Genomic DNA, 22,970 nt, shown 5'->3' on the forward strand with positions numbered 1-22,970 from the left:
GCTCATCACCCAGAATCCTCCAGTGTATACTGTATAATCTCCCAGCAGTCTGCTCTCCTCTCATCACCCAGAATCCTCCAGTGTATACTGTATAATCTCCCAGCAGTCTCATCTCATCACTCAGAATCCTCCAGTGTATACTGTATAATCTCCCAGCAGTCTCCTCTCATCACCCAGAATCCTCCAGTGTATACTGTATAATCTCCCAGCAGTCTCCTCTCCGCTCATCACCCAGAATCCTCCAGTGTATACTGTATAATCTCCCAGCAGTCTCCCCTCATCACCCAGAATCCTCCAGTGTATACTGTATAATCTCCCAGCAGTCTCCTCTCCGCTCATCACCCAGAATCCTCCAGTGTATACTGTATAATCTCCCAGCAGTCTCATCTCATCACTCAGAATCCTCCAGTGTATACTGTATAATCTCCCAGCAGTCTCCCCTCATCACCCAGAATCCTCCAGTGTATACTGTATAATCTCCCAGCAGTCTCCGCTCATCACCCAGAATCCTCCAGTGTATACTGTATAATCTCCCAGCAGTCTCCCCTCATCACCCAGAATCCTCCAGTGTATACTATATAATCTCCCAGCAGTCTCCTCTCCGCTCATCATCCAGAATCCTCCAGTGTATACTGTATAATCTCCCAGCAGTCTCCTCTCATCACCCAGAATCCTCCAGTGTATACTGTATAATGTCCCAGCAGTCTCCTCTCATCACCCAGAATCCTCCAGTGTACACTGTATAATCTCCCAGCAGTCTCCCCTCATCACCCAGAATCCTCCAGTGTATACTATATAATCTCCCAGCAGTCTCCTCTCCGCTCATCATCCAGAATCCTCCAGTGTATACTGTATAATCTCCCAGCAGTCTCCTCTCATCACCCAGAATCCTCCAGTGTATACTGTATAATGTCCCAGCAGTCTCCTCTCATCACCCAGAATCCTCCAGTGTACACTGTATAATCTCCCAGCAGTCTCCTCTCATCACCCAGAATCCTCCAGTGGATACTGTATAATCTCCCAGCAGTCTCCCCTCATCACCCAGAATCCTCCAGTGGATACTGTATAATCTCCCAGCAGTCTCCCCTCATCACCCAGAATCCTCCAGTGTATACTATATAATCTCCCAGCAGTCTCCTCTCCGCTCATCACCCAGAATCCTCCAGTGTATACTGTATAATCTCCCAGCAGTCTCCTCTCATCACCCAGAATTCTCCAGTGTATACTGTATAATCTCCCAGCAGTCTCCTCTCAGCACCCAGAATCCTCCAGTGTATACTGTATAATCTCCCAGCAGTCACCTCTCCGCTCATCACCCAGAATTCTCCAGTGTATACTGTATAATCTCCCAGCAGTCACCTCTCCTCTCATCACCCAGATTCCTCCAGTTTATACTGCATAATCTCCCAGCAGTCTCCTCTCATCACCCAGAATCCTCCAGTGTATACTGTATAATCTCCCAGCAGTCTCCTCTCATCACCCAGAATCCTCGAGTGTATACTGTATAATCTCCCAGCAGTCACCTCTCATCACCCAGAATCCTCCAGTTTATACTGTATAATCTCCCAGCAGTCTCCGCTCATCACCCAGAATCCTCCAGTGTATACTGTATAATCTCCCAGCAGTCTCCTCTCATCACCCAGAATCCTCCAGTGTATACTGTATAATCTCCCAGTAGTCTCCTCTCATCACCCAGAATCCTCCAGTGTATACTGTATAATCTCCCAGCAGTCTCCTCTCCTCTCATCAACCAGAATCCTCCAGTGTATACTGTATAATCTCCCAGCAGTCTCCTCTCATCACCCAGAATCCTCCAGTGTATACTGTATAATCTCCCAGCAGTCTCCGCTCATCACCCAGAATCCTCCAGTGTATACTGTATAATCTCCCAGCAGTCTCCTCTCCTCTCATCACCCAGAATCCTCCAGTGTATACTGTATAATCTCCCAGCAGTCTCCTCTCATCACCCAGAATCCTCCAGTGTATACTGTATAATCTCCCAGCAGTCACCTCTCATCACACAGAATCCTCCAGTGTATACTGTATAATCTCCCAGCAGTCTCCCCTCATCACCCAGAATCCTCCAGTGTATAATGTATAATCTCCCAGCAGTCTCCTCTCCGGTCATCACCCAGAATCCTCCAGAGTATACTGTATAATCTCCCAGCAGTCTCCGCTCATCACCCAGAATCCTCCAGTGTATACTGTATAATCTCCCAGCAGTCACCTCTCATCACCCAGAATCCTCCAGTGTATACTGTATAATCTCCCAGCAGTCTCCGCTCATCACCCAGAATCCTCCAGTGTATACTGCATAATCTCCCAGCAGTCACCTCTCATCACCCAGAATCCTCCAGTGTATACTGTATAATCTCCCAGCAGTCTCCGCTCATCACCCAGAATCCTCCAGTGTATACTGTATAATCTCCCAGCAGTCACCTCTCATCACACAGAATCCTCCAGTGTATACTGTATAATCTCCCAGCAGTCTCCCCTCATCACCCAGAATCCTCCAGTGTATAATGTATAATCTCCCAGCAGTCTCCTCTCCGGTCATCACCCAGAATCCTCCAGAGTATACTGTATAATCTCCCAGCAGTCTCCTGTCATCACCCAGAATCCTCCAGTGTATACTGTATAATCTCCCAGCAGTCTCCTCTCATCACCCAGAATCCTCCAGTGTATACTGTATAATCTCCCAGCAGTCTCCTCTGATCACTCAGAATCCTCCAGTGTATACTGTATAATCTCCCAGCAGTCTCCTCTCATCACCCAGAATCCTCCAGTGTATACTGTATAATCTCCCAGCAGTCTCCTCTCATCACCCAGAATCCTCCAATGTATACTGTATAATCTCCCAGCAGTCTCCTCTCATCACCCAGAATCCTCCAGTTTATACTGTATAATCTCCCAGCAGTCTCCGTTCATCACCCAGAATCCTCCAGTATATACTGTATAATCTCCCAGCAGTCTCCGCTCATCACCCTGAATCCTCCAGTGTATACTGTATAATCTCCCAGCAGTCTCCTCTCATCACCCAGAATCCTCCAGTGTATACTGTATAATCTCCCAGCAGTCTCCTCTCATCACCCAGAATCCTCCAGTGTATACTGTATAATCTCCCAGCAGTCTCCCCTCATCACCCAGAATCCTCCAGTGTATACTGTATAATCTCCCAGCAGTCTCCTCTTCGCTCATCACCGAGAATCCTCCAGTGTATACTATATAATCTCCCAGCAGTCTCCTCTCCGCTCATCACCCAGAATCCTCCAGTGTATACTGTATAATCTCCCAGCAGTCTGCTCTCCTCTCATCACCCAGAATCCTCCAGTGTATACTGTATAATCTCCCAGCAGTCTCCTCTCATCACCCAGAATCCTCCAGTGTATACTGTATAATCTCCCAGCAGTCTGCTCTCCTCTCATCACCCAGAATCCTCCAGTGTATACTGTATAATCTCCCAGCAGTCTCCCCTCATCACCCAGAATCCTCCAGTGTATACTGTATAATCTCCCAGCAGTCTCCTCTCCGCTCATCACCCAGAATCCTCCAGTGTACACTGTATAATCTCCCAGCAGTCTCCCCTCATCACCCAGAATCCTCCAGTGTATACTGTATAATCTCCCAGCAGTCTCCCCTCATCACCCAGAATCCTCCAGTGTATACTGTATAATCTCCCAGCAGTCTCCTCTCCGCTCATCATCCAGAATCCTCCAGTGTATACTGTATAATCTCCCAGCAGTCTGCTCTCCTCTCATCACCCAGAATCCTCCAGTGTATACTGTATAATCTCCCAGCAGTCTCCTCTCATCACCCAGAATCCTCCAGTGTATACTGTATAATCTCCCAGCAGTCTCCCCTCATCACCCAGAATCCTCCAGTGTATACTGTATAATCTCCCAGCAGTCTCCTCTCCGCTCATCACCCAGAATCCTCCAGTGTACACTGTATAATCTCCCAGCAGTCTCCCCTCATCACCCAGAATCCTCCAGTGTATACTGTATAATCTCCCAGCAGTCTCCCCTCATCGCCCAGAATCCTCCAGTGTATACTATATAATCTCCCAGCAGTCTCCTCTCCGCTCATCATCCAGAATCCTCCAGTGTATACTGTATAATCTCCCAGCAGTCTCCTCTCATCACCCAGAATCCTCCAGTGTACACTGTATAATCTCCCAGCAGTCTCCTCTCATCACCCAGAATCCTCTAGTGTATACTGTATAATCTCCCAGAAGTCTCCGCTCATCACCCAGAATCCTCCAGTGGATACTGTATAATCTCCCAGCAGTCTCCCCTCATCACCCAGAATCCTCCAGTGGATACTGAATAATCTCCCAGCAGTCTCCCCTCATCACCCAGAATCCTCCAGTGTATACTGTATAATCTCCCAGCAGTCTCCTCTCCGCTCATCACCCAGAATCCTCCAGTGTATACTGTATAATCTCCCAGCAGTCACCTCTCCGCTCATAACCCAGAATCTTCCAGTGTATACTGTATAATCTCCCAGCAGTCTCCTCTCATCACCCAGAATCCTCCAGTGTATACTGTATAATCTCCCAGCAGTCTACTCTCATCTCACAGTATCCTCCAGTGTACACTGTATAATCTCACAGCAGTCTCCTCTCATCACCCAGAATCCTCCAGTGTATACTGTATAATCTCCCAGCAGTCTCCTCTCATCACCCAGAATCCTCCAGTTTATACTGTATAATCTCCCAGCAGTCTCCGCTCATCACCCAGAATCCTCCAGTGTATACTGTATAATCTCCCAGCAGTCTCCGCTCATCACCCAGAATCCTCCAGTGTATACTGTATAATCTCCCAGCAGTCTCCGCTCATCACCCAGAATCCTCCAGTGCATACTGTATAATCTCCCAGCAGTCTCGTCTCATCAACCAGAATCCTCCAGTGTATACTGTATAATCCCCCAGCAGTCTCCTCTTATCACCCGGAATCCTCCAGTGTATACTGTATAATCCCCCAGTAGTCTCCTCTCATAACCCAGAATCCTCCAGTGTATACTGTATAATCTCCCAGCAGTCTCCTCTCCTCTCATCAACCAGAATCCTCCAGTGTATACTGTATAATCTCCCAGCAGTCTCCTCTCATCACCCAGAATCCTCCAGTGTATACTGTATAATCTCCCAGCAGTCTCCGCTCATCACCCAGAATCCTCCAGTGTATACTGTATAATCTCCCAGCAGTCTCCTCTCCTCTCATCACCCAGAATCCTCCAGTGTATACTGTATAATCTCCCAGCAGTCTCCTCTCCTCTCATCACCCAGAATCCTCCAGTGTATACTGTATAATCTCCCAGCAGTCATCTCTCATTACCCAGAATCCTCCAGTGTATACTGTATAATCTCCCAGCAGTCTCCTCTCATCACCCAGAATCCTCCAGTGTATACTGTATAATCCCCCAGCAGTCTCCTCTTATCACCCGGAATCCTCCAGTGTATACTGTATAATCCCCCAGTAGTCTCCTCTCATAACCCAGAATCCTCCAGTGTATACTGTATAATCTCCCAGCAGTCTCCTCTCCTCTCATCAACCAGAATCCTCCAGTGTATACTGTATAATCTCCCAGCAGTCTCCTCTCATCACCCAGAATCCTCCAGTGTATACTGTATAATCTCCCAGCAGTCTCCGCTCATCACCCAGAATCCTCCAGTGTATACTGTATAATCTCCCAGCAGTCTCCTCTCCTCTCATCACCCAGAATCCTCCAGTGTATACTGTATAATCTCCCAGCAGTCTCCTCTCCTCTCATCACCCAGAATCCTCCAGTGTATACTGTATAATCTCCCAGCAGTCATCTCTCATTACCCAGAATCCTCCAGTGTATACTGTATAATCTCCCAGCAGTCTCCGCTCATCACCCAGAATCCTCCAGTGTATACTGTATAATCTCCCAGCAGTCACCTCTCATCACCCAGAATCCTCCAGTGTATACTGTATAATCTCCCAGCAGTCTCCGCTCATCTCCCAGAATCCTCCAGTGTATACTGTATAATCTCCCAGCAGTCACCTCTCATCACCCAGAATCCTCCAGTGTATACTGTATAATCTCCCAGCAGTCTCCTCTCATCACCCAGAATCCTCCAGTGTATACTGTATAATCTCCCAGCAGTCTCCTCTCATCACCCAGAATCCTCCAGTGTATACTGTATAATCTCCCAGCAGTCTCCGCTCATCACCCAGAATCCTCCAGTGCATACTGTATAATCTCCCAGCAGTCTCCTCTCATCACCCAGAATCCTCCAGTGTATACTGTATAATCTCCCAGCAGTCTCCTCTCATCACCCAGAATCCTCCAGTGTATACTGTATAATCTCCCAGCAGTCTCCTCTCCTCTCATCACCCAGAATCCTCCAGTGTATACTGTATTATCTCCCAGTAGTCTCCTCTCATCACCCAGAATCCTCCAGTGTATACTGTATAATCTCCCAGCAGTCTCCTCTCATCAACCAGAATCCTCCAGTGTATACTGTATAATCTCCCAGCAGTCTCCTCTCATCACCCAGAATCCTCCAGTGTATACTGTATAATCTCCCAGCAGTCTACGCTCATCACCCAGAATCCTCCAGTGTATACTGTATAATCTCCCAGCAGTCTCCTCTCCTCTCATCACCCAGAATCCTCCAGTGTATACTGTATAATCTGCAAGCAGTCTCCGCTCATCACCCAGAATCCTCCAGTGTATACTGTATAATCTCCCAGCAGTCACCTCTCATCACCCAGAATCCTCCAGTGTATACTGTATAATCTCCCAGCAGTCTCCGCTCATCACCCAGAATCCTCCAGTGTATACTGTATAATCTCCCAGCAGTCACCTCTCATCACCCAGAATCCTCCAGTGTATACTGTATAATCTCCCAGCAGTCTCCCCTCATTACCCAGAATCCTCCAGTGTATATTGTATAATCTCCCAGCAGTCTCCTCTCCGGTCATCACCCAGAATCCTCCAGAGTATACTGTATAATCTCCCAGCAGTCTCCTGTCATCACCCAGAATCCTCCAGTGTATACTGTATAATCTCCCAGCAGTCTCCTCTCATCACCCAAAATCCTCCAGTGTATACTGTATAATCTCCCAGCAGTCTCCTATCATCACCCAGAATCCTCCAGTGTATACTGTATAATCTCCCAGCAGTCTCCTGTCATCACCCAGAATCCTCCAGTGTATACTGTATAATCTCCCAGCAGTCTCCTCTGATCACTCAGAATCCTCCAGTGTATACTGTATAATCTCCCAGCAGTCTCCTCTCCGGTCATCACCCAGAATCCTCCAGTGTATACTGTATAATCTCCCAGCAGTCTCCTCTCATCACCCAGAATCCTCCAGTGTATACTGTATAATCTCCCAGCAGTCTCCTCTCATCACCTAGAATCCTCCAGTGTATACTGTATAATCTCCCAGCAGTCTCCTCTCATCACCCAGAAACCTCCAGTGTATACTGTATAATCTCCCAGCAGTCTCCTGTCATCACCCAGAATCCTCCAGTGTATACTGTATAATCTCCCAGCAGTCTCCTCTCATCACCCAGACTCCTCCAGTGTATAATCTCCCAGCAGTCTCCTCTCATCACCCAGAATCCTCCAGTGTATACTGTATAATCTCCCAGCAGTCTCCGCTCATCACCCAGAATCCTCCAGTGTATACTGTATAATCTCCCAGCAGTCTCCTCTCTCTCATCACCCAGAATCCTCCAGTGTATACTGTATAATCTCCCAGCAGTCTCCTCTCCTCTCATCACCCAGAATCCTCCAGTGTATACTGTATAATCTCCCAGCAGTCATCTCTCATTACCCAGAATCCTCCAGTGTATACTGTATAATCTCCCAGCAGTCTCCGCTCATCACCTAGAATCCTCCAGTGTATACTGTATAATCTCCCAGCAGTCACCTCTCATCACCCAGAATCCTCCAGTGTATACTGTATAATCTCCAAGCAGTCTCCGCTCATCACCCAGAATCCTCCAGTGTATACTGTACAATCTCCCAGCAGTCACCTCTCATCACCCAGAATCCTCCAGTGTATACTGTATAATCTCCCAGCAGTCTCCGCTCATCACCCAGAATCCTCCAGTGTATACTGTATAATCTCCCAGCAGTCACCTCTCATCACACAGAATCCTCCAGTGTATACTGTATAATCTCCCAGCAGTCTCCCCTCATCACCCAGAATCCTCCAGTGTATAATGTATAATCTCCCAGCAGTCTCCTCTCCGGTCATCACCCAGAATCCTCCAGAGTATACTGTATAATCTCCCAGCAGTCTCCTGTCATCACCCAGAATCCTCCAGTGTATACTGTATAATCTCCCAGCAGTCTCCTCTCATCACCCAGAATCCTCCAGCGTATACTGTATAATCTCCCAGCAGTCTCCTCTGATCACTCAGAATCCTCCAGTGTATACTGTATAATCTCCCAGCAGTCTCGTCTCATCAACCAGAATCCTCCAGTTTATACTGTATAATCTCCCAGCAGTCTCCTCTTGTCACCCAGAATCCTCCAGTGTATACTGTATAATCTCCCAGCAGTCTCCTCTCATCACCCAGAATCCTCCAGTGTATACTGTATAATCTCCCAGCAGTCTCCTCTCATCACCCAGAATCCTCCAGTTTATACTGTATAATCTCCCAGCAGTCTCCGTTCATCACCCAGAATCCTCCAGTATATACTGTATAATCTCCCAGCAGTCTCCTTTCCTCTCATCACCAAGAATCCTCCAGTGTATACTGTATAATCTCCCAGCAGTCTCCTTTCCTCTCATCACCCAGAATCCTCCAGTGTATACTGTATAATCTCCCAGCAGTCTCCGCTCATCACCCAGAATCCTCCAGTGCATACTGTATAATCTCCCAGCAGTCTCCTCTCATCACCCAGAATCCTCCAGTGTATACTGTATAATCTCCCAGCAGTCTCCTTTCCTCTCATCACCCAGAATCCTCCAGTGTATACTGTATAATCTCCCAGCAGTCTCCGCTCATCACCCAGAATCCTCCAGTGCATACTGTATAATCTCCCAGCAGTCTCCTCTCATCACCCAGAATCCTCCAGTGTATACTGTATAATCTCCCAGCAGTCTCCTCTCATCACCCAGAATCCTCCAGTGTATACTGTATAATCTCCCAGCAGTCTCCGCTCATCACCCAGAATCCTCCAGTGTATACTGTAAAATCTCCCAGCAGTCTCCTCTCATCACCCAGAATCCTCCAGTGTATACTGTATAATCTCCCAGCAGTCTCCTCTCATCACCCAGAATCCTCCAGTGTATACTGTATAATCTCCCAGCAGTCTCCTCTCATCACCCAGAATCCTCCAGTGTATACTGTATAATCTCCCAGCAGTCTCCCCTCATCACCCAGAATCCTCCAGTGTATACTGTATAATCTCCCAGCAGTCTCCTCTCCGCTCATCACCCAGAATCCTTCAGTGTATACTGTATAATCTCCCAGCAGTGTCCTCTCCTCTCATCACCCAGAATCCTCCATTGTATACTGTATAATCTCCCAGCAGTCTCCCCTCATCACCCAGAATCCTCCAGTGTATACTGTATAATCTCTCAGCAGTCTCCTCTCCGCTCATCACCCAGAATCCTTCAGTGTATACTGTATAATCTCCCAGCAGTCTCCTCTCCTCTCATCACCCAGAATCCTTCATTGTATACTGTATAATCTCCCAGCAGTCTCCTCTCCGCTCATCACTCAGAATCCTTCAGTGTATACTGTATAATCTCCCAGCAGTCTCCTCTCCGCTCATCACCCAGAATCCTTCAGTGTATACTGTATAATCTCCCAGCAGTCTCCTCTCCTCTCATCACCCAGAATCCTCCAGTGTATACTGTATAATCTCCCAGCAGTCTCCTCTCATCACCCTGAATCCTCCAGTGTATACTGTATAATCTCCCAGCAGTCTCCTCTCATCACCCAGAATCCTCCAGTGTATACTGTATAATCTCCCAGCAGTCTCCTCTCATCACCCAGAATCCTCCAGTGTATACTGTATAATCTCCCAGCAGTCTCCTCTCATCACCCAGAATCCTCCAGTGTATACTGTATAATCTCCCAGCAGTCTCCCCTCATCACCCAGAATCCTCCAGTGTATACTGTATAATCTCCCAGCAGTCTCCTCTCCGCTCATCACCCAGAATCCTTCAGTGTATACTGTATAATCTCCCAGCAGTCTCCTCTCCTCTCATCACCCAGAATCCTCCATTGTATACTGTATAATCTCCCAGCAGTCTCCCCTCATCACCCAGAATCCTCCAGTGTATACTGTATAATCTCCCAGCAGTCTCCTCTCCGCTCATCACCCAGAATCCTTCAGTGTATACTGTATAATCTCCCAGCAGTCTCCTCTCCTCTCATCACCCAGAATCCTCCATTGTATACTGTATAATCTCCCAGCAGTCTCCTCTCCGCTCATCACCCAGAATCCTTCAGTGTATACTGTATAATCTCCCAGCAGTCTCCTCTCCTCTCATCACCCAGAATCCTCCAGTGTATACTGTATAATCTCCCAGCAGTCTCCTCTCATCACCCTGAATCCTCCAGTGTATACTGTATAATCTCCCAGCAGTCTCCTCTCATCACCCAGAATCCTCCAGTGTATACTGTATAATCTCCCAGCAGTCTCCTCTCATCACCCAGAATCCTCCAGTGTATACTGTATAATCTCCCAGCAGTCTCCCCTCATCACCCAGAATCCTCCAGTGTATACTGTATAATCTCCCAGCAGTCTCCTCTTCGCTCATCACCCAGAATCCTCCAGTGTATACTATATAATCTCCCAGCAGTCTCCTCTCCGCTCATCACCCAGAATCCTCCAGTGTATACTATATAATCTCCCAGCAGTCTCCTCTCATCACCCAGAATCCTCCAGTGTATACTGTATAATCTCCCAGCATTCTCCCCTCATCACCCAGAATCCTCCAGTGTATACTGTATAATCTCCCAGCAGTCTCCTCTCCGCTCATCACCCAGAATCCTCCAGTGTATACTGTATAATCTCCCAGCAGTCTCCCCTCATCACCCAGAATCCTCCAGTGTATACTGTATAATCTCCCAGCAGTCTCCCCTCATCACCCAGAATCCTCCAGTGTATACTGTATAATCTCCCAGCAGTCTCCCCTCATCACCCAGAATCCTCCAGTGTATACTATATAATCTCCCAGCAGTCTCCTCTCCGCTCATCACCCAGAATCCTCCAGTGTATACTGTATAATGTCCCAGCAGTCTCCTCTCATCACCCAGAATCCTCCAGTGTACACTGTATAATCTCCCAGCAGTCTCCTCTCATCACCCAGAATCCTCTAGTGTATACTGTATAATCTCCCAGAAGTCTCCGCTCATCACCCAGAATCCTCCAGTGGATACTGTATAATCTCCCAGCAGTCTCCCCTCATCACCCAGAATCCTCCAGTGGATACTGTATAATCTCCCAGCAGTCTCCCCTCATCACCCAGAATCCTCCAGTGTATACTGTATAATCTCCCAGCAGTCTCCTCTCATCACCCAGAATCCTCCAGTGTATACTGTATAATCTCCCAGCAGTCTCCTCTCATCACTCAGAATCCTCCAGTGTATACTGTATAATGTCCCAGCAGTCTCCTCTCATCACCCTGAATCCTCCATTGTATATTGTATAATCTCCCAGAAGTCACCGCTCATCACCCAGAATCCTCCAGTGTATACTGTATAATCTCTCAGCAGTCTCCTCTCCGCTCATCACCCAGAATCCTTCAGTGTATACTGTATAATCTCCCAGCAGTCTCCTCTCCTCTCATCACCCAGAATCCTTCATTGTATACTGTATAATCTCCCAGCAGTCTCCTCTCCGCTCATCACTCAGAATCCTTCAGTGTATACTGTATAATCTCCCAGCAGTCTCCTCTCCGCTCATCACCCAGAATCCTTCAGTGTATACTGTATAATCTCCCAGCAGTCTCCTCTCCTCTCATCACCCAGAATCCTCCAGTGTATACTGTATAATCTCCCAGCAGTCTCCTCTCATCACCCTGAATCCTCCAGTGTATACTGTATAATCTCCCAGCAGTCTCCTCTCATCACCCAGAATCCTCCAGTGTATACTGTATAATCTCCCAGCAGTCTCCTCTCATCACCCAGAATCCTCCAGTGTATACTGTATAATCTCCCAGCAGTCTCCTCTCATCACCCAGAATCCTCCAGTGTATACTGTATAATCTCCCAGCAGTCTCCCCTCATCACCCAGAATCCTCCAGTGTATACTGTATAATCTCCCAGCAGTCTCCTCTCCGCTCATCACCCAGAATCCTTCAGTGTATACTGTATAATCTCCCAGCAGTCTCCTCTCCTCTCATCACCCAGAATCCTCCATTGTATACTGTATAATCTCCCAGCAGTCTCCCCTCATCACCCAGAATCCTCCAGTGTATACTGTATAATCTCCCAGCAGTCTCCTCTCCGCTCATCACCCAGAATCCTTCAGTGTATACTGTATAATCTCCCAGCAGTCTCCTCTCCTCTCATCACCCAGAATCCTCCATTGTATACTGTATAATCTCCCAGCAGTCTCCTCTCCGCTCATCACCCAGAATCCTTCAGTGTATACTGTATAATCTCCCAGCAGTCTCCTCTCCTCTCATCACCCAGAATCCTCCAGTGTATACTGTATAATCTCCCAGCAGTCTCCTCTCATCACCCTGAATCCTCCAGTGTATACTGTATAATCTCCCAGCAGTCTCCTCTCATCACCCAGAATCCTCCAGTGTATACTGTATAATCTCCCAGCAGTCTCCTCTCATCACCCAGAATCCTCCAGTGTATACTGTATAATCTCCCAGCAGTCTCCCCTCATCACCCAGAATCCTCCAGTGTATACTGTATAATCTCCCAGCAGTCTCCTCTTCGCTCATCACCCAGAATCCTCCAGTGTATACTATATAATCTCCCAGCAGTCTCCTCTCCGCTCATCACCCAGAATCCTCCAGTGTATACTATATAATCTCCCAGCAGTCTCCTCTCATCACCCAGAATCCTCCAGTGTATACTGTATAATCTCCCAGCATTCTCCCCTCATCACCCAGAATCCTCCAGTGTATACTGTATAATCTCCCAGCAGTCTCCTCTCCGCTCATCACCCAGAATCCTCCAGTGTATACTGTATAATCTCCCAGCAGTCTCCCCTCATCACCCAGAATCCTCCAGTGTATACTGTATAATCTCCCAGCAGTCTCCCCTCATCACCCAGAATCCTCCAGTGTATACTGTATAATCTCCCAGCAGTCTCCCCTCATCACCCAGAATCCTCCAGTGTATACTATATAATCTCCCAGCAGTCTCCTCTCCGCTCATCACCCAGAATCCTCCAGTGTATACTGTATAATGTCCCAGCAGTCTCCTCTCATCACCCAGAATCCTCCAGTGTACACTGTATAATCTCCCAGCAGTCTCCTCTCATCACCCAGAATCCTCTAGTGTATACTGTATAATCTCCCAGAAGTCTCCGCTCATCACCCAGAATCCTCCAGTGGATACTGTATAATCTCCCAGCAGTCTCCCCTCATCACCCAGAATCCTCCAGTGGATACTGTATAATCTCCCAGCAGTCTCCCCTCATCACCCAGAATCCTCCAGTGTATACTGTATAATCTCCCAGCAGTCTCCTCTCATCACCCAGAATCCTCCAGTGTATACTGTATAATCTCCCAGCAGTCTCCTCTCATCACTCAGAATCCTCCAGTGTATACTGTATAATCTCCCAGAAGTCTCCGCTCATCACCCAGAATCCTCCAGTGGATACTGTATAATCTCCCAGCAGTCTCCCCTCATCACCCAGAATCCTCCAGTGTATACTATATAATCTCCCAGCAGTCTCCTCACCGCTCATCACCCAGAATCCTCCAGTGTATACTGTATAATCTCCCAGCAGTCTCCTCTCATCACCCAGAATTCTCCAGTGTATACTGTATAATCTCCCAGCAGTCTCCTCTCAGCACCCAGAATCCTCCAGTGTATACTGTATAATCTCCCAGCAGTCACCTCTCCGCTCATCACCCAGAATTCTCCAGTGTATACTGTATAATCTCCCAGCAGTCTCCGCTCATCACCCAGAATCCTCCAGTGTAAACTGTATTATCTCCCAGCAGTCTCCTCTCAGCTCATCACCCAGAATCCTCCAGTGTATACTGTATAATCTCCCAGCAGTCTCCTCTCATCACCCAGAATCCTCCAGTGTATAATCTCCCAGCAGTCTCCCCTCATCACCCAGTATCCTCCAGTGTATAATCTCCCAGCAGTCTCCTCTCCTCTCATCACCCAGAATCCTCCAGTGTATACTGTATAATCTCCCAGCAGTCTCCTCTCCTCTCATCACCCAGGAACCTCCAGTGTATACTGTATAATCTCCCAGCAGTCTCGGCTCATCACCCAGAATCCTCCAGTGTATACTGTATAATCTCCCAGCAGTCTCCTCTCATCACCCAGAATCCTCCAGTGTATACTGTATAATCTCCCAGCAGTCTCCTCTCATTACCCAGAATCCTCCAGTGTATACTGTATAATCTCCCAGCAGTCTCCTCTCATTACCCAGAATCCTCCAGTGTATACTGTATAATCTCCCAGCAGTCTGCTCTCCTCATCACCCAGAATCCTCCAGTGTATACTGTATAATCTCCCAGCAGTCTCCTCTCATCACCCAGAATCCTCCAGTGTATACTGTATAATCTCCCAGCAATCTCCCCTCATCACCCAGAATCCTCCAGTGTATACTGTATAATCTCCCAGCAGTCTCCTCTCATCACCCAGAATCCTCCAGTGTATACTGTATAATCTCCCAGCAGTCTCCTCTCCTCTCATCACCCAGAATCCTCCAGTGTATACTGTATAATCTCCCAGCAATCTCCCCTCATCACCCAGAATCCTCCACTGTATACTGTATAATCTCCCAGCAGTCTCCTCTCATCACCCAGAATCCTCCAGCGTATACTGTATAATCTCCTAGCAGTCTCCTCTCATCACCCAGAATCCTCCAGTGTATACTGTATAATCTCCCAGAAGTCTCCTCTCCGCTCATCACCCAGAATCCTCCAGTGTATACTGTATAATCTCCCAGCAGTCTCCTCTCTGCTCATCACCCAGAATCCTCCTGGGTATACTGTATAATCTCCCAGCAGTCTCCGCTCATCACCCAGAATCCTCCAGTGTATACTGTATAATCTCCCAGCAGTCTCCTCTCCTCTCATCACCCAGAATCCTCCAGTGTATACTGCATAATCTCCCAGCAGTCTCCTCTCATCACCCAGAATCCTCCAGTGTATACTGTATAATCTCCCAGCAGTCTCCTCTCATCTCCCAGTATCCTCCAGTGTACACTGTATAATCTCACAGCAGTCTCCTCTCATCACCCAGAATCCTCCAGTGTATACTGTATAATCTCCCAGCAGTCTCCTCTCCTCTCATCACCCAGATTCCTCCAGTCTATACTGCATAATCTCCCAGCAGTCTTCTCTCATCACCCAGAATCCTCCAGTGTATACTGTATAATCTCCCAGCAGTCTCCTCTCTGCTCATCACCCAGAATCCTCCTGGGTATACTGTATAATCTCCCAGCAGTCTCTGCTCATCACCCAGAATCCTCCAGTGTATACTGTATAATCTCCCAGCAGTCTCCTCTCCTCTCATCACCCAGATTCCTCCAGTGTATACTGTATAATCTCCCAGCAGTCTCCTCTCATCACCCAGAATCCTCCAGTGTATACTGTATAATCTCCCAGCAGTCATCTCTCATTACCCAGAATCCTCCAGTGTATACTGTATAATCTCCCAGCAGTCATCTCTCATTACCCAGAATCCTCCAGTGTATACTGTATAATCTCCCAGCAGTCTCCTCTCATCACCCAGAATCCTCCAGTGTATACTGTATAATCTCCCAGCAGTCTCCTCTCATCACCCAGAATCCTCGAGTGTATACTGTATAATCTCCCAGCAGTCACCTCTCATCACCCAGAATCCTCCAGTTTATACTGTATAATCTCCCAGCAGTCTCCGCTCATCACCCAGAATCCTCCAGTGTATACTGTATAATCTCCCAGCAGTCTCCGCTCATCACCCAGAATCCTCCAGTGCATACTGTATAATCTCCCAGCAGTCTCGTCTCATCACCCAGAATCCTCCAGTTTATACTGTATAATCTCCCAGCAGTCTCCTCTTGTCACCCAGAATCCTCCAGTGTATACTGTATAATCTCCCAGCAGTCTCCGCTCATCACCCAGAATCCTCCAGTGTATACTGTATTATCTCCCAGCAGTCTCCTTTCCTCTCATCACCCAGAATCCTCCAGTGTATACTGTATAATCTCCCAGCAGTCTCCTCTCATCACCCAGAATCCTCCAGTGTATACTGTATAATCTCCCAGCAGTCTCCTCTCCTCTCATCAACCAGAATCCTCCAGTGTATACTGTATAATCTCCCAGCAGTCTCCTCTCATCACCCAGAATCCTCCAGTGTATACTGTATAATCTCCCAGCAGTCATCTCTCATTACCCAGAATCCTCCAGTGTATACTGTATAATCTCCCAGCAGTCATCTCTCATTACCCAGAATCCTCCAGTGTATACTGTATAATCTCCCAGCAGTCTCCTCTCATCACCCAGAATCCTCCAGTGCATACTGTATAATCTCCCAGCAGTCTCCTCTCATCACCCAGAATCCTCCAGTTTATACTGTATAATCTCCCAGCAGTCTCCTCTCATCACCCAGAATCCTCCAGTGTATACTGTATAATCTCCCAGCAGTCTCCTCTCATCACCCAGAATCCTCCAGTGTATACTGTATAATCTCCCAGCAGTCTCCTCTCATCAACCAGAATCCTCCAGTGTATACTGTATAATCTCCCAGCAGTCTCCTCTCCTCTCATCACCCAGAATCCTCCAGTGTATACTGTATAATCTCCCAGCAGTCTCCTCTCCTCTCATCACCCAAAATCCTCCAGTGTATACTGTATAATCTCCCAGTAGTCTCCTCTCATCACCCAGAATCCTCCAGTGTATACTGTATAATCTCCCAGCAGTCTCCGCTCATCACCCAGAATCCTCCAGTGTATACTGTATAATCTCCCAGCAGTCTCCTCTCCTCTCATCACCCAGAATCCTCCAGTGTATACTGTATAATCTGCAAGCAGTCTCCGCTCATCACCCAGAATCCTCCAGTGTATACTGTATAATCTCCCAGCAGTCACCTCTCATCACCCAGAATCCTCCAGTGTATACTGTATAATCTCCCAGCAGTCACCTCTCATCACCCAGAATCCTCCAGTGTATACTGTATAATCTCCCAGCAGTCACCTCTCATCACCCAGAATCCTCCAGTGTATACTGTATAATCTCCCAGCAGTCACCTCTCATCACCCAGAATCCTCCAGTGTATACTGTATAATCTCCCAGCAGTCACCTCTCATCACCCAGAATCCTCCAGTGTATACTGTATAATCTCCCAGCAGTCTCCGCTCATCACCCAGAATCCTCCAGTGTATACTGTATAATCTCCCAGCAGTCACCTCTCATCACCCAGAATCCTCCAGTGTATACTGTATAATCTCCCAGCAGTCTCCGCTCATCACCCAGAATCCTCCAGTGTATACTGTATAATCTCCCAGCAGTCACCTCTCATCACCCAGAATCCTCCAGTGTATACTGTATAATCTCCCAGCAGTCACCTCTCATCACCCAGAATCCTCCAGTGTATACTGTATAATCTCCCAGCAGTCACCTCTCATCACCCAGAATCCTCCAGTGTATACTGTATAATCTCCCAGCAGTCACCTCTCATCACCCAGAATCCTCCAGTGTATACTGTATAATCTCCCAGCAGTCACCTCTCATCACCCAGAATCCTCCAGTGTATACTGTATAATCTCCCAGCAGTCTCCGCTCATCACCCAGAATCCTCCAGTGTATACTGTATAATCTCCCAGCAGTCACCTCTCATCACCCAGAATCCTCCAGTGTATACTGTATAATCTCCCAGCAGTCTCCGCTCATCACCCAGAATCCTCCAGTGTATACTGTATAATCTCCCAGCAGTCTCCCCTCATTACCCAGAATCCTCCAGTGTATATTGTATAATCTCCCAGCAGTCTCCTCTCCGGTCATCACCCAGAATCCTCCAGAGTATACTGTATAATCTCCCAGCAGTCTCCTGTCATCACCCAGAATCCTCCAGTGTATACTGTATAATCTCCCAGCAGTCTCCTCTCATCACCCAGAATCCTCCAGTGTATACTGTATAATCTCCCAGCAGTCTCCTGTCATCACCCAGAATCCTCCAGTGTATACTGTATAATCTCCCAGCAGTCTCCTGTCATCACCCAGAATCCTCCAGTGTATACTGTATAATCTCCCAGCAGTCTCCTCTGATCACTCAGAATCCTCCAGTGTATACTGTATAATCTCCCAGCAGTCTCCTCTCCTCTCATCACCCAGAATCCTCCAGTGTATACTGTGTAATCTCCCAGCAGTCTCCTGTCATCACCCAGAATCCTCCAGTGTATACTGTATAATCTCCCAGCAGTCTCCTGTCATCACCCAGAATCCTCCAGAGTATACTGTATAATCTCCCAGCAGTCTCCTCTCCGGTCATCACCCAGAATCCTCCAGTGTATACTGTATAATCTCCCAGCAGTCTCCTCTCATCACCCAGAATCCTCCAGTGTATACTGTATAATCTCCCAGCAGTCTCCTCTCATCACCCAGAATCCTCCAGTGTATACTGTATAATCTCCCAGCAGTCTCCTCTCATCACCCAAAATCCTCCAGTGTATACTGTATAATCTCCCAGCAGTCTCCTGTCATCACCCAGAATCCTCCAGTGTATACTGTATAATCTCCCAGCAGTCTCCTCTCCTCATATCACCCAGAATCCTCCAGTATAAACTGTATAATCTCCCAGCAGTCTCCTGTCATCACCCAGAATCCTCCAGTGTATACTGTATAATCTCCCAGCAGTCTCCTCTCCGCTCATCACCCAGAATCCTCCAGTGTATACTGTATAATCTCCCAGCAGTCTCCTCTCATCACCCAGAATCCTCCAGTGTATACTGTATAATCTCCCAGCAGTCTCCTCTCCTCTCATCACCCAGAATCCTCCAGTGTATACTGTATAATCTCCCAGCAGTCTCCTCTCCGGTCATCACCCAGAATCCTCCAGTGTATACTGTATAATCTCCCAGCAGTCTCCTCTCATCACCCAGAATCCTCCAGTGTATACTGTATAATCTCCCAGCAGTCTCCTCTCATCACCCAGAATCCTCCAGTGTATACTGTATAATCTCCCAGCAGTCTCCTCTCATCACCCAGAATCCTCCAGTGTATACTGTATAATCTCCCAGCAGTCTCCTCTCATCACCCAGAATCCTCCAGTGTATACTGTATAATCTCCCAGCAGTCTCCCCTCATCACCTAGAATCCTCCAGTGTATACTGTATAATCTCCCAGCAGTCTCCTCTCATCACCCAGAATCCTCCAGTGTATACTGTATAATCTCCCAGCCGTCTCCCCTCATCACCCAGAATCCTCCAGTGTATACTGTATAATCTCCCAGCAGTCTCCTCTCATCACCCAGAATCCTCCAGTGTATTCTGTATAATCTCCCAGCAGTCTCCTCTCCTCTCATCACCCAGAATCCTCCAGTGTATACTGTATAATCTCCCAGCAGTCTCCTCTCATCACCCAGAATCCTCCAGTGTATACTGTATAATCTCCCAGCAGTCTCCTCTCATCACCCAGAATCCTCCCGTGTATACTGTATAATCTCCCAGCAGTCTCCTCTCATCACCCAGAATCCTCCAGTGTATACTGTATAATCTCCCAGCAGTCTCCTCTCCTCTCATCACCCAGAATCCTCCAGTGTATACTGTATAATCTCCCAGCAGTCTCCTCTCATCAACCAGAATCCTCTAGTGTATACTATATAATCTCCCAGCAGTCTCCCATCCGCTCATCACCCAGAATCCTCCAGTGTATACTGTATAATGTCCCAGCAGTCTCCTCTCATCACCCAGAATCCTCCAGTGTACACTGTATAATCTCCCAGCAGTCTCCTCTCATCACCCAGAATCCTCCAGTGTATACTGTATAATCTCCCAGCAGTCTCCGCTCATCACCCAGAATCCTCCAGTGTATACTGTATAATCTCCCAGAAGTCTCCTCTCATCACCCAGAATCCTCCAGTGTATACTGTATAATGTCCCAGCAGTCTCCTCTCATCACCCAGAATCCTCCAGTGTATACTGTATAATCTCCCAGAAGTCTCCGCTCATCACCCAGAATGCTCCAGTGTATACTGTATAATCTCCCAGCAGTCTCCTCTCCACTCATCACCCAGAATCCTCTAGTGTATACTGTATAATCTCCCAGCAGTCTCCTCTCATCACCCAAAATCCTCCAGTGTATACTGTATAATCTCCCAGCAGTCTCCTCTCATCACCCAGAATCCTCCAGTGTATACTGTATAATCTCCCAGCAGTCTCCTCTCCACTCATCACCCAGAATCCTCTAGTGTATACTGTATAATCTCCCAGCAGTCTCCTCTCATCACCCAAAATCCTCCAGTGTATACTGTATAATCTCCCAGCAGTCTCCTCTTATCACCCAGAATCCTCCAGTGTATACTGTATAATCTCCCAGCAGTCTCGTCTCATCACCCAGAATCCTCCAGTGTATACTGTATAATCTCCCAGCAGTCTCGTCTCATCACCCAGAATCCTCCAGTGTATACTGTATAATCTCCCAGCAGTCTCCTCTCATCACCCAGAATCCTCCAGTGTATACTGTATAATCTCCCAGCAGTCTCCTCTCATCACCCAGAATCCTCCAGTGTATACTGTATATTCTCCCAGCAGTCTCCTCTCATCACCCAAAATCCTCCAGTGTATAATCTCCCAGCAGTCTCCTCTCATCACCCAAAATCCTCCAGTGTAGAATCTCCCAGCAGTCTCCTCTCATCACCCAGAATCCTCCAGTGTATACTGTATAATCTCCCAGCAGTCACCTCTCCGCTCAGCAGCTCAGTGATCCTTTTGGTGAGTTCTAGGATCTTCTTCTCATGTATCAGCGTGCGCGGAGGAGGTTTTGTGGTGGTTCTCTGGCTTCTTTTCCCTCCTCTGGGCTCATGGAGATGGATGATGGGGGTCTCACAGTCACTCGATGTCTTCTTAACTATTGTGTAATCCTGTAGATGAAGAAAGACACTTAGAATTAGTTCACTATTATTACACAGACTGACGAGGTAACGACGGCCTTCTTCCCTGTATACTGACGAGGTAACGACGGCCTTCTTCCCTGTATACTGACGAGGTAACGACGGCCTTCTTCCCTGTATACTGACGAGGTAACGACGGCCTTCTTCCCTGTACACTGACGAGGTAACGACGGCCTTCTTCCCTGTACACTGACGAGGTAACGACGGCCTTCTTCCCTGTATACTGACGAGGTAACGACGGCCTTCTTCCCTGTATACTGACGAGGTAACGACGGCCTTCTTCCCTGTATACTGACGAGGTAACGACGGCCTTCTTCCCTGTATACTGACGAGGTAACGACGGCCTTCTTCCCTGTATACTGACGAGGTAACGACGGCCTTCTTCCCTGTATACTGACGAGGTAACGACGGCCATCTTCCCTGTATACTGACGAGGTAACGACGGCCTTCTTCCCTGTATACTGACGAGGTAACGACGGCCTTCTTCCCTGTATACTGACGAGGTAACGACGGCCTTCTTCCCTGTATACTGACGAGGTAACGACGGCCTTCTTCCCTGTATACTGACGAGGTAACGACGGCCTTCTTCCCTGTATACTGACGAGGTAACGACGGCCTTCTTCCCTGTATACTGACGAGGTAACGACGGCCTTCTTCCCTGTATACTGACGAGGTAACGACGGCCTTCTTCCCTGTATACTGACGAGGTAACGACGGCCATCTTCCCTGTATACTGACGAGGTAACGACGGCCTTCTTCCCTGTATACTGACGAGGTAACGACGGCCTTCTTCCCTGTATACTGACGAGTTAACGACGGCCTTCTTCCCTGTATACTGACGAGGTAACGACGGCCTTCTTCCCTGTATACTGACGAGGTAACGACGGCCTTCTTCCCTGTATACTGACGAGGTAACGACGGCCTTCTTCCCTGTATACTGACGAGGTAACGACGTCCTTCTTCCCTGTATACCGACAAGGTAACGACGGCCTTCTTCCCTGTATACCGACGAGGTAACGACGGCCATCTTCCCTGTATACCGACGAGGTAACGACGGCCTTCTTCCCTGTATACCGACGAGGTAACGACGGCCTTCTTCCCTGTATACTGACGAGGTAACGACGGCCTTCTTCCCTGTATACTGACGAGGTAACGACGGCCTTCTTCCCTGTATACTGACGAGGTAACGACGGCCTTCTTCCCTGTATACTGACGAGGTAACGACGGCCTTCTTCCCTGTATACTGACAAGGTAACGACGGCCATCTTCCCTGTATACTGACGAGGTAACGTCGGCCATCTCCCTTTTTAATCAGCAGACTCAGAAGAGCTCAAATGTTTTCCAGCTCAACTACAAGGAAACTATACAATCTGCTAGTGCCAGTCTCGGTTTTAAAAAATGGAAAATTACAAGGCTAAGTGTACAGATTTGTCTATACCGAGCGTGTGAACATCATGGAGGCTGAGGTCCGGGAGTTACATCCATAATAAGGGGAAGCATAAGTCCTCTGACATCGACCTCCATGATGCGCACACGCTCGTCATGGACAGACCTGTAGGTTTAGATTTGTAATTAGCATTTCTAAATCCGGGCACAAGTAGGTTGTCCTGCTTCCCTGGACTTGAGCTGGAAAAACATTTGCCCTTAATGAAATAATTTAAGTTTATTTGTTTGAGGCTAATTTTGTTAACCCCTTCACGTCGCGGACAATTTTTGTGCTTTCGGTTTTT

General features: G+C 47.8%; 1 protein-coding gene across 2 annotated transcripts in view; it reads right to left on the reverse strand.

The window, feature by feature from the left end:
* The window catches only part of LOC141258724 (oocyte zinc finger protein XlCOF7.1-like), a 170,953-nt gene that overhangs the window by 104,931 nt on the left and 43,052 nt on the right, over window positions 1–22,970 (reverse strand). For both annotated transcript variants that reach the window (XM_073673771.1, XM_073673772.1), the window contains exon 3: window positions 21,031–21,210. In XM_073673771.1, coding sequence (XP_073529872.1) covers window positions 21,031–21,210 — 180 coding nt within the window. The remainder of the gene's footprint in view (window positions 1–21,030; window positions 21,211–22,970) is intronic.

Source organism: Phyllobates terribilis, unplaced genomic scaffold (genome assembly GCF_046119375.1).
Source record: "Phyllobates terribilis strain yellow unplaced genomic scaffold, ASM4611937v1 Scaffold_3__8_contigs__length_932513732, whole genome shotgun sequence".
Classification (NCBI taxonomy): domain Eukaryota; kingdom Metazoa; phylum Chordata; class Amphibia; order Anura; family Dendrobatidae; genus Phyllobates; species Phyllobates terribilis.